Source organism: Chlamydotis macqueenii, chromosome 3 (genome assembly GCF_036417535.1).
Source record: "Chlamydotis macqueenii isolate bChlMac1 chromosome 3, bChlMac1.mat, whole genome shotgun sequence".
Classification (NCBI taxonomy): domain Eukaryota; kingdom Metazoa; phylum Chordata; class Aves; order Otidiformes; family Otididae; genus Chlamydotis; species Chlamydotis macqueenii.
In genome coordinates, this window is record NC_141558.1 from 125,748,839 (window position 1) to 125,762,749 (window position 13,911).

Consider the following 13,911-nt stretch of genomic DNA (forward strand, 5'->3'; position numbering starts at 1 on the left):
GATCGGCGCAAGCCAAGCAAGCCAGCCACCCATTTCTATTAACCATCTGCTGCGTGCAGCATCCAGAAAAGGAAGGTCAACCTACAGCCGTGTCCAAAGAACTCACCGTTACGTGTTCATAATCCTGTCCCAGCTCGTGGGATCCTGCCACCACCTCCCTTTCAGCAATCCATTGCTCCAGGTCATCCACCTCGCGGTTCAGCTGGAACAGCCTGTGTCTCTCATCCAGCTTGCCCCGTCTCTCCTCGGCCAGATCCTTCAGGCCTGCATACAGCTTATCCACTTTGGACTGGCGCATGCTGATACGCTCACTGGGAAAAACAGAGAGCATCGAGTCCTCGTCATCTTTTACAAATAACAAAAGTAATGGAAAAAATAAAAACTACAAGCAATAAAAATCACTCTTGGGGTATTTAATCCACAGAATGCATGTCTGCTGCATGCACAGATTTGACTCAGACACGCAGGACCAATCCTTTGCTGTCAAACTGCCTTCCCTCTGCCGTGCAAAGCTGATGAGTTATTCCAGTACTCAGCTCAGCCAGGAAATCCTCTCTCGTCAGAAACGGTCATGGCCACAAGAGAGTGCTTTTGAGTTAAATAACCGGTCTTCCAGCAGGGGCAGAGAGCGTCTTTCCTAAGACAGTTCCTTCCTACCTGAGAAGGCAGAGCCGTTAAATACATCAGTCTCGTTAAATACATCAGTCTTGCAGTCAAACCAGCCCTGCGGTCCAAGCCAATGGAGAATTCTGATTGCGTAGCTGTAGCTCACACAGCAAACCAGTTCTTAAGCTTCCTGAACTGTCCCACAGGGAAAGCCATTTATGAAAACTGAGATAAATTTACCAAACCCAAGATGTAAATGTGCCCAGCTTTAAAGCATCAGATTCCAGTCTCTGATTCTACCGGAATCTCCACGACAGGAGGCAGATCTTGGGGAGCACTGCCCTACAGACACGAGTATCAATGACTGTGACCCTATGGGCTGGACAGAAAAGTTGGCAGAAAGAGTGAATGTGGACCTGAGTGAGGCTGAACTCCTCTTCCTCTGTACACTCTTTGGAGCTACTTACTCTTTGCTTTAGTCTTTGTGTGTCAGAACAGTCTAATGAAGTGACTGAACTACTAAAAGAGCACATAATCCAATTAAAAATGGCAGTTAATACCTTTCTGGGTGATTATCTGCCACCAAAGTTCTGCTGGTCTTTGAAAGCTGGTGCACAGTTTCAGCATAGTCTTCTACAGCTTGTTCCAGAATCTGGTGTTTCTTTAGCATGGACACTGCACTCTGCTCATCCTGCAACGGCGACAGAAAATGACAGTCAGGTCCCCTACTCAGAGAAAGACACCACACAGCAAGTTCTACTGGGTGTGAGCAGAAAGCGGTGGCCAGAAAGATTTGTAAAGGACTGCTCCCAAGTACAGCTCGAGGACAAGTTGTTCTGACAACGGAATATTAACAGTTGAGTTCGCAGCACACGGTACCCACAGAAAGGAAAATAACAAGTGAAAGAGGGAATGCAACACCCCTCTGGGACGCAGAACACCATTACATCAGCTGTGCACTGAGCACGTTGGATTTCCTCTTCTATGGACCTCTTTGTGCGTTCACACAGCACTTGGGATTGTGCAGGGCTCAAAAATGGAACAGTTTTAGGCATGTCGCTTGTCAGGCTGCTCAATGACAGTTTGAGTCCAAGAAATCCTACGGAGACCATGCCACGGGATTCTCCACCAAACTGCCTGGAGAAATTCCCATCCAAACCTTCTATGCATTGTCATGATTAAGAAAAACAACACCCAACTCTCACTGTTAACTGGCATTGTCAATAAGCCTTTTCACGAACATTTTTGCGTGATAAACTATTTGCATTAACACTCCTTTTTATTTGCATGGCTTAGATATAAACAAGAAAATAAAGCCTTTCTGACCGAAGACTGAACGCCCATGGAATGTGTTCTACTGATACAAGGCTTAGTTTTACTCTATCAGGGCAGCGAACACAGTGCATTTACGTAAATAATAAATAAGAGACAGCACTCTGACACCTGGTTGAAAAACAGGAGTTCACGTACTCTTTAGTACGGTCTGGTGCCGCTCTGATTTCACGTCACTGGGGGTAAAAGCTGATAACCAGTGGCATCAATTGCCTGACCATCAGGTAATAACAGATGGAAGAGATGATTGCTTGAGATTTCACAAGGGAATTAAATTCGTTTATGTCACTGTTACATTAGCAGCATATTAAATTATGTCATCTGCGCCCCTCTAGCTAAGCAACTAAAACCAAACGAGCGTCGCCAAGGAGGGGCTCACCTTGGCTTTCTCTTCTGACATCATGTAGAGCTCCTGCTCGCTCATCCAGGCCTCAGCCTCGGCAGCATCGAAGTAATACTGCTGGGCCCTGTGAGACTCCTCGAGGCGCTTGTGGCGTTTCTCCGTCTCCTCGATTAGGAGGTTCCACAGCTGCTGCAAGTCTGCAAGCCTCTGCTGAATGGCTTCAGCGTTAGGGCTACTCTCGGTGATAATGTTTTGACTCCTCTCGAAAATGTCATCGATACGAGGCTGATGTCCCTGGATTTCTTTCTGAAGGGTCTACACGGGAGAAAAGCAGACTGATCAGGCACTGCACCAAACAAAAAAGAAATGCCAGTCAGGGGTCTTAACTCTAGAGGGGCAGCAAAATACGTGCCGTCAGCTCATGTGGACAAACCGGGGCTGTGCCCTCCCTCAACATGCCACCATCCGGTGGTCACACCGCCCTCCCATAGCACATCACCTCTGAAGCACCCCTCATTTTACCCCAAGCCTTTCCTTCCTGAATTAGTCAGCACTAATAACAGGTACGCAGCTTTAACGGCACCTGCTTACCTGGTTCTTCTTTATTAGCAGCTGCACAGTCTGGAGGTTGTGGCCGTGGTCAGTCGATGTAGCTATAGGCATCCTCTCTCCGACCCACAACTGAAAGGAAGAGCAGAGCAGCAGATGTGACTCCAAGCAACCCCAGTTACATTTAGGGCAGCAGGGAGAGGCTGGCGCACACAAGATGCAAAAAGCAGCATTACTCAAACGCGCTGTTGAGAGACACGATCGCAAGGTTTCTTCCTGCGATAGCTCTGCACCAGGTGGGACGTTTTCCTACAGTCTGGGGGATAGGATTTCTTTTATACTCACAATTTCATCTTCCACATCCCGGTTGAACTGGTGGATCTCTTTGGAGGCCAGCAGGTTTGCCTTTCTTTCATTCAAAGGTTCCAACAACTCCAAAAATTTCTTTTCTACAGTAAGGCGCTTGCCGTCTACTTCATCTGTACTCTTCCCTTCTTGACTTAAAGCCCTTGCCTGGCTCTGCAGCTCCTCTATCTCCTTCTTACGAACATCCATTTGGTTCTCCAGCATCTAAACAGAAATACGGCAAAAAGGCATTGAAAACCGGGATCAAAGCAGTTGACACGACTGGGGTACGTCAATAGCTTCCTAAGAAGGAAGAACAGACGCTAGCGGGAACGGATTTGCCACATTAATTATTACTGTAGCACGCATATCGCAAGGACCAAGGCGTAAACGCAGATTCACAACTGGCCACCTGCCGACATCCCTCAGTGACGCCTGCTTGTGCACATGGTGAATTTGGCCAAGGACACAGCTGAATCTCTTCTATCAGCCGCTCCCAAGTCACCCTGAAGGACTGTAGAGCACAGCAGACTGCACACAAGAGCCACATCGCTCCCTGCTGCCCTTGCTGCCTTTACAGCAGGGCATCAGGGACCGACAGCTTTGGGTGAGTTTGAACCAGAGGCAAGCAGCTGGTACAGAGAGATTAATGTGGGGAAGGAAGGCAATATAAGGTACAGGTTGTATCCAGAAATTCACAGCTGATTTGTTTCTGGGTGTGTTTCTGGCTCTGCTTAAAGATATACGAAACAACAGGAAGAACAAAAAGCAAATAAATTCTCTTCTAAACTGAACGGATCCCCCTTGAGCGCAGCTATCTGCTATCTGCCCGCTCTGCAACCCGCGCTCTGTTTACCTGCTGCTTCTTCAACAGGATGTTGACACTGGTGAGGTCTTTTCCGTAGTCATCCGACTGAATTTGGCTCTCCAGACCATTCAGCCACTTATCCAGATCGGCACAGCTCTGGGTAAAAAGCTCCGCCTTGTTTGCATCAAAGAGACGCTGAGCCTTGGTCTGGGTCGTGGATTCAAGCTCTTCCCACATTTGATGGAGACCTGTCAGCTTTTCCTTCACTACAGCTTCAGTCTCTGGTTTCTCCGCAATGAGCTGCATTCCCTCCTGCAAGGCAAAGAGCAACAAAATGGTACCTCCTCGGGAGCGCTCACGGACCGGTAGTTAAATTATTCTGATTAGTAAGCACTCAGGATTCCTCATCTGCTGGCAGCATCAACCACTCATTTTCGATCTCCAATTATGCTGTGACTCCTTCCAGACCATCAGCTCCCAGCTCTGGCTGTAGCCAGGAAGAGGGTTCCTTGGCAATGGGAAGGTCAAGCTTTCTCTTCCCCACGGCACGCGTTCCTTTGTGGGAGCTCCCGGGGACGCTGCCCGGACGGGAGCGGAGCAGGCTGCCCCTGTGTGATGGCGGAGGAGGGAGCTGCGGCTGAACAAGCTGTGTTCCCAGCTTCCCTGGGCCGTTCCACTGGGAGAGCGACGGAGACCCGGTGTAACGCTGGCAGAGTGAGCTTACGGCACCAAAACTGAGCTGTGCAGCTGCAGAGGGTTGTGTCGCTGAGTTACAGCAATTACCGTGGCTCTAAGCTGGTATCAGAGAGGAACAAGCTCCTTCGGGAAGCTGGAACCCTGTACCTAGCACCAGCACTTGGACTGGTATCTTTCTGCTTTTATTTTACAAAGATTCTATTAGCTTTGGAAATATTTTCTTTGCTTCGAATATACTTCTGCCTCTGCACCTGGGTGGTGCTGACAAGGGGCAAAACCTTTTCAGACGCAAATGCTCCTCCCAACCCAGCACGTTTAATAGCTGTGACTACTGGTTCCGTTAATCCAGTGATCACCAGCTGTGGCTCGATGCACAACGCTGGTACTTTGCTGCAATCTGATTTTTCAGAGGCAAGGGGTGAGGATGTACGAGCATCACTAAAAAAGTACTTCCAGTACCGAGAGCAGCCTTCTAATTACACCATTAAAGGGTATGGCTATTTGCGGGTCACAGAAAAGCCTCTAATGGGATACGGAGTGCCAAACTGGGAGAGGAAATGAGCAATTAAGCTAACTTACACTGAACAGAAACCCACTGTCAGAGCTACAGAGGAGACCTCCTCAGTGCTCCAGAGATGCACATCAGAAATGGGGGGAAAAGTACAGCTCATCACAGCACATTAAAGCCTTCAAAGCAACTTGATACAGAGCCGTGAATCTTAATTAATCACAAAACTGGCTGTACTTTACTTCATGCACTCATTTTGCATGGGGAAAGGCAGCCTGACTACAGCCCTGAATGAATGAACGAATGAATACCAGCACGGGGGCCTAAATTCAGTTATTCGCCTACATTCCGTTATTTCCAAGGAAGTGCTCCTACTTTATTAGCTCACAACATTTGTCTCTTTTACCCTTCGGGTACGAAACCAGGTTATGTCTTCCTCCTAGCATTTTTCCTTAGTTACCTTTTCAATCTTCTCCAGCCATTCTTTGTTGGATGCAAGTTCTGCCATGAACGCCTGATGCTTCAGCCATTTGCTGTGCAGGTTCCTCGCCTCGTCGTAGGACATGTCCTGGGCTGTGAGCATCTTTTCATTGATCCAGAGTGAGAGCTGGAAAGGAAAACACACAGGTGTTTGTGAAAACAGTCGTAGTGTGAAATAACGCAAAGCATCAACATGCCTCCAGATGAAGGATAAAGGAATGGCTCTACAGAAGATCAGAGACTGCTTTTACTCAGGGTTCAGCCGAGGATCCACCTCTTCAACAGTTCAATTTAAACATCCATCTCCAGCACAGACATAACCCACCACTCAAGCAGAAAGGAATCAGCTCCATGATGAGCAAACTCAAACACACAGGTCTCACCCAGTTCAACAGCAAGAGAAACAGGGACGCGTGTCCTGCTTACTGGTCACAGCGTATCTTCACATCGCTTTTCCCTTGTGACATTACTCAATGTGGGACCTGAATGCCATCACCACTGAGGAGCCTAACCGACTTCCTGAGGACACTGCAGGAGCATACGCTAACGAAGGGGCGTGCAAAAGACAGTCTCCAGAATTAAACAGAGCCCCAAGGCAGATTTTTCAGGGAAACACTGCATGAGAAATTCAAAGTCTTAAAACTAAAGATGGGTTTGTACCATTAATTCACACCACACTTGCACCTCTTCCCCATAATCTTTTCTCTGTATAAGTTTACATAAATAAATTTATTTGTCCAGTCTCCAGTAAGGAGACTTTCCTTTTCCCATTATATAAAATCCAAGAACGATTTCCTTCTTCTGCAAATACAAAGACATTGAGAACAATTTCCAGATCAACGCTGGAGAAAATCAATACTTTAAAAAACGGCTTATTTGCGGAAATGGGCACAGCAGCCAATGTCAGGGTGAGTCTGACTGCTTTATCTGCCCCTTAGGTGCAGATAAAAACCGCATTCACAGGAACGTTTACAGAATTTGAAAAGGATTCATTTTCTACATATTTACTCGCCTACCGAAGCGGAAAATATCACAACAAATCTAAGCTTTGTTTCCAGAATGCCACTGCAGCGACGTGCGCCGTCCCGCCGGGGAAGCGCCCTGACAAGAGGGGCAGCAGGGCACGGGGAGAGTCGCCAGTTCTCATGGTGTACTCAGGATACAGGACAACCAACTCATTCAGCATTCACAAGCCTGCTTAAAATCCTCCCTTAAAGGCACCGTTAAGCTCCAGAAAAAGAGAAAAATTATCAAAGCAATCAAAGAAACTCGTCATCCGATCTTGCCATCGAGTCTAAAGAGGAAAATGCTGGTGTTAGTGACTTTCTGCAGGCAGCAAAGTCTCCAGTTACAGCAGGCCACTGTGCTGCTTAAAGCTGCACAGGCCGCCTCAAGGATTAGGGTACAACCTGAAATTAGCGGGTTTACTCCTGCTTTTCTGGGTAGGAGACAGCTGCCAGACTCTGCAAATTGCACCGCTTGTCTTTCGTTGTTTGCTTTTACTCAGCCACAGCGCTGAGCCTTCTGAGGATTTAACAGCGCTTCCCAGGAAAAGGCGGTGTCGTCCTTAGGGGTGAAGCCAGGCACAGACGGCACGTGGTACGCGGTCAGCCGGCGGCCCTCAGGATGAAACTCTCATTCCTGCCTCTCACAGTGTTGTTACGTTCCTTCCGATAACACGCAAGTGCCAAAAAAAAAAGCATGTAAGGAGTGAATATTAAAATCTGGGTTTTGCAACCACTACAGTTACTGGAAGACAGTACCTCCAGCGCAAAGGCAGATGTGAAAATTAACACAGTGATTCCCTACAACAGTGCCTCAGGTTGACGCCTGGAGTATTTATTTCTCCAGGAAACCATAAGCCAGCTGTTAATGCCAGCAGGGTTAGCTACCAAGCTAGCCTCCCATCCTTTGCGCCTACACCACAAAATTCAGATTCTGCTCCCAGGAGGCCATAACACTGCAAGGAAAACCAGGCACGAACTCAGGGAAACGCAGAGACAAAACCCTTGTAAACCCGGCAGAGCAACCAGGGGAGGTGAAAGAGCACCGGCTGCTGCCACACTTCCCAGACACTGCAAACACCCAAGCCGACACAGCGTAAGGCTTGCAGGCGTCTGCGCGGCGTGACAAAACCTGCCGGCGCGCGCCGTGAACGGGCAGAAAGACCTCCGACGTGCAGAGTCTCGCCAAATGCCTTCGCTCTGGCGTCCCCGCAGAAATCAGCCCAGACAGCACTGGGACTTCTAAGCTTTCATCTCTCCTAAGGTGAGCTGCGAAAGAACTGGAAGTCAAAGAAAACTAAATGGCAAAAATTATCGCATCTCCTTTTCTCAGGATGTTCTGCTGTCACTCTATTTCATTCATTCAATATAAACATGAATGTGAGAAACAGACAAAAAAGCAACGCCCCGGGATTAACCTGGCCGGTGTATCTGAGTGCTAACAAAGAAAATCTGCTGTGTTTTCCCTGGAGGAAAGCTGTTGATATAAGCACCATCCTGCCGCCCCTCTGGCACCGCTGACCCTGCTCACCGCCCGTGAGCCGGAGGGGCAGGAGGTCCCAGTCACCGCAACGCTTCAGCACGGGGTGACCGAAGGAGCACGCTGCAGAAAACGCTCCTCCTTTCCTCAAGTCACAGCCGGATGGGAAACCGCCCCTAACGCGGCGGGCAGGAAGGCCAAAGGACCACTGCCAGGTGAAACGAAGACTAGTTCCAATCTGTTTTCTAGCAATTCTGCTAGAACAGATCCCAAGAACACAACCACACTGACACAGAAGCTAGAGGAGCTCCGAGAGCCAGGGGATGCTACAGAGGAAGGAAGAAACTGCTGCTATTAACAGCAGAATTTTTGCTGGTCTGTCATTTTGTTACTACCAAGGAAGGAGCAGTTTCAGCCAAGTTCAGCTTACACAACGCAGGAAAACAGACTGCACCCAGGCAACCAGGCAGCAAACACCATTTGCCCAGTTCAGGATCATCGTTTTGTTTGTTTCTGTCTGAACCCTCAGCTGCGGGGCAGCTCCGCTCACACAGGGCGGCGACCTCCAGGCTCCTCCGGCTGCCCAAGGCGCGCGGCCCAGGTCCCAGGTCTCCGATTTAAAAGCACAGCCTTGCCACAGCCAGCCCTCTTTGCAGGCTTCAGCCAAGGACAGCTGGTTTGTACTGCAGGTCACAGGCAAGGCTCCTTCGTATCCGTCAGTGCCGTGCAAAATCACCTGAAAATCGCTTGATTAATTCCTCACGCTAGGAACAAGATTATTCCTGACTTTAAAATGCTGCCCTCGGTGTAAACAATCCGTGTAAGTCACCAGAAAATCTGGAAAGGATTTCTTTTTTTAAGTGTTATAGTAATTGACAATTGTAAACACATGCAAACTACCAGATAAATAACACATTAAAACCGATCCAGCGTAATCCTGCTCCCCTCTTATTCCTAACCTCCTGTTCTTCTGACTAATGTTCTGGAGAAATCACTTGCCATCTCCTGCACCAGGCCACACGCACACACACAGCGCAGACAAAATTCCTTGTGAGTTCAGTGCCACTCCCAGCAGATTCCACATGCTTAATTTATACCACAGCAGTAAATCTTCACTGCTTTGGGCAATTTTCCCTGTCTTTATCTTAGACGACAAAAGGAAATTCAATTCATGAGAAAAAAAAAACAAAAGGGTTTAATTTTTGCAGGTTTTTTGAGCGGGTTTTTTTTTAATTGTCTACTCCACACTAAATACTACGGGATGGCTTGACTGCCAAATGCTGCGTAGTCCAGCTCTCATAAAATACGGGGTAGGAACGCTCTTCTGCAGGATGCAGCTTTTAGCGACAAAAGAGAAAGGGTGTCATTTACCTCTTGACAATCCTGAAGAAACTTCTGAAGATCCCTGTTATCTTTCAGCCTCATCAGAAGCTCACTGGCCGCTTCACGGTTCTTCCTATGTCTAGTGAAAAAAGTAACAGCAAAGAAAACAAACCTTGAAATAGGCATTTCGTGAAAAATTCTCATTTATTCCTTTTTTTCCCCTCTTTGAGATGCACATAGTGAATTACTATCTGGTGTGTGTCTTTTACTGCCTCTCAAAGCAAGGACATTTTTGAAGCTCGGACACACATGTGATCTTTGATGTGCTCGCTTAAGTTCAGCATCGAGTTGTTTTTGTGCCCAGCTAAATCCACAGGGAGAATTTTGAAGTCAGCGGGGTTTCACAAGTGTTACGTACAGAATTCGGCCCCGCTCATCTCAAGACCACATGCAAGATCAGACTGTTTGCCAAAAAAACCCATAAGAAAACTATCAGCGAAATTGCAACAATCAGAGCGCATGTTATGTGGCTCGTGCGAAGTGGGCTGTGACGTTTCTGTACCACAGCTCCGCTCTAGCTCAGCACCTTTCTCCTGAACAAAGCTGGAGCGGGTTGCGCAGCCTCCCAACCGCCGCACTCAACAAACACCACGCGTGATGCACCTGTGCGTTTCTGCAAATGGAAGCTTTATGCACATGGGAACATATTTTTTTTCAGAGCGTTGAAGAGCAGACAGCAGAAAAGCAAAGGTTAGGCTAGGAGCCCTATTTTTAAACTCGTAACTGTTTGCCCCCTGAAGGATGGGTCACGCTGGCAGTCCCAACGGTCTTGGTGGGTTCTTCAGACGGACACGGTGCCTGAAGAGCCGATTCCCAAGGCATCTCTGAGCGTGTTTTCAGCTAATGCTTAATTCGGAGCAGTCATCCCTGTCCTTCACTACTTCCATTATTTACGAGGCGATTTAGATGGAGGAGGCAGTGGAGAGAAGAGAATTTTTATTTACGGCTCATTGTGTCAGATTTGCTGATACTTCACTGTAGTGAAGTGAAATATTGCTGCCCTTTGTAATAATCTGAGATAAACAGGGACAGAGAGTTGGAAACTATTTTAAAGGTGGCAATTTAGAAGATGATCTCAGCACACCCTGGCAATAGCTAAATAAATCCATGTTAGTGGGAACCTCCAGAGACTCGTGATGTTCTAGAAAACCACAAATTCCATGTTGATGACAACCGCTGGATTAAGATGCCACTTCTCCTGATCTACAACAAGTTACCAGAGCAAGCTCTCCGGCACGAATTTAGCGAGTTCAGAAACAGAAGGAATACTCAGGGATACGTTTGACATAAAAGTAAAAGGTCTGTAGGCAGAGGAACAGGAGAAAAACCTTTCAGGGACTACAAATGGCTTCCACTCTCCCTGGGCCGGTCTGTGTACGCCCCGGCAAACACAGCACGTTACTCAGGTTGCTGAAATGAAGCAAGGAGTTGCTCGGGTGATTTTATCACCACGATTTCACAGATTTAAGGCTAGAGCACATTCTAGACTCACGTATTCTGCAAGGGACACAAGTTGGGAAATTAAAAGGAGAATTTTAATGACATTTATTTGAATAGAGTTAAGAGTAAGCAGAGAAGTTCTTACATTGAAAAAAACTTAAGTTTAAAAAACTAACAAAAATATCTCCCAGAGTGTTGGAAACACCAGCTTCAAGAACTTTGAAGGGAAATCATGCAGATATCAAAAAACGATGATGACATAGCTTCTTTTTTTTTCCCCCTTGTCCTCAGCATAACAAACACCATCTTTGGCGCCTACAGCTATTTAACGGTAAAGGGCTGTTTGGTTGTCCGAGATGACCTGGAGGGAGACTGAAAGATGAGCACTGTCTGAAGAAGAACAGGGCTGAACTGTAACAAGGTTGAACCTGGACACCTGAAGATGCGGTAGCAGTATTTTGAGGATGGACACTGCTGGAACAGGCAGGAATTCCCGCATCTTCACCACAGGATTTGTATTATTTTTTACGGGAACAAAGGGCCTTAAGAAGTCATTCAGTCTGTTCTCCTGCCCCAGACTGGCTGGATCTAAGCATTATTAATTCCTCGTTCACGCTTCCCTACATCCTGTAGAAGCTCCAGTGACAGAGATTTTAGAATTTTCTGTGCATAATCACCCCGACTGCTAGAAAGCTTCTCCCACCCTCTAACACCAGCACCAGAAGGGCTTTAGGCAGAACAAGCAGGCAGGTAGACCTGAGAACAGAACCCTTCGTAACACGCATTTTTAAGCAGAGCGGAGAAGAGTGTGGTGTACAGGAGGCTGCCTGCTCACCCCGCTTCTCTGGCCACGCGTGCAGAGGCCCCATCTGAGCCAGCCGGGCACGTCGGGGCGGTGGGCAGCCTGGCTGCAGCTCTGCTGAAGGCTGGAGGGCGGAGGAAAGTAGAAAGCTTGTTGTTCAACTGCTGACTGCAGTCGTAACTTTTAAAACCCTGCTCTTCCGAGATGTGCACAGCAGAGGAGGGCCAGAAACTCAGGCCCTGTCACAAAGCTGTCAATGACTGCTTCTTACTGATTTGCTAAAACACTTTGTGGAAGAAGATGCCACACTTGCACAGAAGAGTTTGCTCTGCAGATTCTAATTATTTAGAATGGCTTTGAATCCCTCTGCCTGCTCACATAAATAATTACATGTATTAATTACGCATAACTGTGTCTAGGGCTGCATTAAAAGGGGGCTTCCCTAGGGACCTACTGAAGAGACAACCTCAGGTCCAAACGTCCAAGCTAAGCCAGACCTAGATGGTAAGAGAGGGAATAGGAGAAGTACTGCAGCCAGTTAAAACACGGGGCACCTCTCTTCTGTGGCAATGTGATGAAGAATTCAAATCAGGAAAATGAGATCTTTTCAGCACAAGGAGGTGTCTGACTCAATCCAGGAGCAGAGCACCAAAATTTGCCGCCATGCTGTCTCCCCAGAGGCCCCTCAGAACGCTAACAACACTGAAAACTGACAAAAGCACTTGTGGTTTAACTGTGAGGCTGTGGGTTTCAAAGTCTGTGCAGAAATAATAAATCTTACACGTAGGGTGAATGCAACTGCCTGCTAAGGACACCAAGATACACACAAGGCAGTTTTAGCTTCTTCAGCTCTTCCAGCAAACAAAAGGCACTCTCCTTTCCGAATTAACAAAATCACCTCTGTTCTCTGCTGAGCAGAAAGCTGCGCAAATACAAAAGCTGATGAAAAACAGACCCAGATCACAAATTGAGTCAGATCTGCCACCGTCTTTAAACTAAACCTCATTTGCAGAATGAGAGTGGCCATGTGCAGGCACGCAGACTAGGGCAGCCCCCTTACACTCTTCCAAGAGAAAAAGGAGGAGAAATCCATTCTGCTTCCTCTCCAGCTGGCAGAAACAGCAGCAGAAGTCACCAAAGCAGGGTGCACTGGGAAAATCAGTTTCTTTCCTAGCTGGAAAAGCTAGCTAGTGATACCTTTAATGAAATCCATCTTCTCCTTCCTTAGCTGATGTCTACCACATCTCCTTAGATGGTAACCATTTCAGGGCAGGGTCTGTCTGCTGTACCAATGGATGGCAGTCTCCTCTGGAACAGCTTGAAAGCATGACTGTAAAAAGCACTATTAACAATACTAAAAACTACAAAGAGCTGCATATGGGAAGTACGGAGCCACTGCGCATACTTGTACTTGTTTGTTTTGGTCCTTTGTTATCCATCCAGGCGGAGCTTGGTTGGGAGAGCAGTTTTGTGTAAAACCAAAGAGGCTTCCTTTGCTACCACTCCCACTACGCCCAGCCCTACGGCTTTGTTCTGGAGGCTTATCAGCCTCGCAGACTCAGAGAGCAATCTCATGGATTTCCTGAACAGTACCGCACCGGATGGTTTTTGCGGCGCTCTGCATAAATAGCTTTGGAATTGAGGAAACATGTTGGAAAAAACGGGCTTAAAAAATACAGTCCCTAGGTCTCGCCCGCCATTCTGAGCAGGAACTCAAGTGCAGAGCACACAGGGCAGAGGCTGAAGCTGTCTCCCACTCCAGCCACCTCAGAAAGGGCTGCAAGAAGCAGCTGACTGTTTGCTACTATATACTTGGAAACTCTATCTTCCAATATCCCAAAAGCTGCAGAAAGAAGACATCTGACCAGAAGGCCAGGATCAAGTCCTCCCGCTTTCGTAAGTGGATGGGAGAACTTCCAGCAGAGGACATTGAGAGTCAGAGAGGGTAAATAAGGAAAATTCATTTCCTAGCTTTCACCTGGATTGCTTTCATGTGACCTCCTCCTTGGGGTGAGGTTGTCAGAGGGCTCAGAGCCCTCAGCTAAAGTTGGCACAGACACAGTGGGACGTGTTTGCCGAAACAGGAAAGGCACAACATCTTCTGAACTACTTCAGTTCAGTTTCTCCTTGGAGGT

The 13,911-nt window shown here is 47.6% G+C and overlaps 1 protein-coding gene across 2 annotated transcripts in view; it reads right to left on the reverse strand.

Moving 5' to 3' along the window:
- The window catches only part of SPTBN1 (spectrin beta, non-erythrocytic 1), an 80,408-nt gene that overhangs the window by 15,361 nt on the left and 51,136 nt on the right, over positions 1-13,911 (reverse strand). For both annotated transcript variants that reach the window (XM_086744169.1, XM_086744170.1), the window contains exons 17-24: positions 9,523-9,613; positions 5,648-5,794; positions 4,032-4,295; positions 3,176-3,400; positions 2,873-2,962; positions 2,318-2,596; positions 1,167-1,297; positions 107-311 (exon numbers count right to left, since the gene is read on the reverse strand). In XM_086744169.1, the coding sequence (XP_086600295.1) occupies positions 107-311; positions 1,167-1,297; positions 2,318-2,596; positions 2,873-2,962; positions 3,176-3,400; positions 4,032-4,295; positions 5,648-5,794; positions 9,523-9,613 (1,432 nt within the window). The remainder of the gene's footprint in view (positions 1-106; positions 312-1,166; positions 1,298-2,317; positions 2,597-2,872; positions 2,963-3,175; positions 3,401-4,031; positions 4,296-5,647; positions 5,795-9,522; positions 9,614-13,911) is intronic.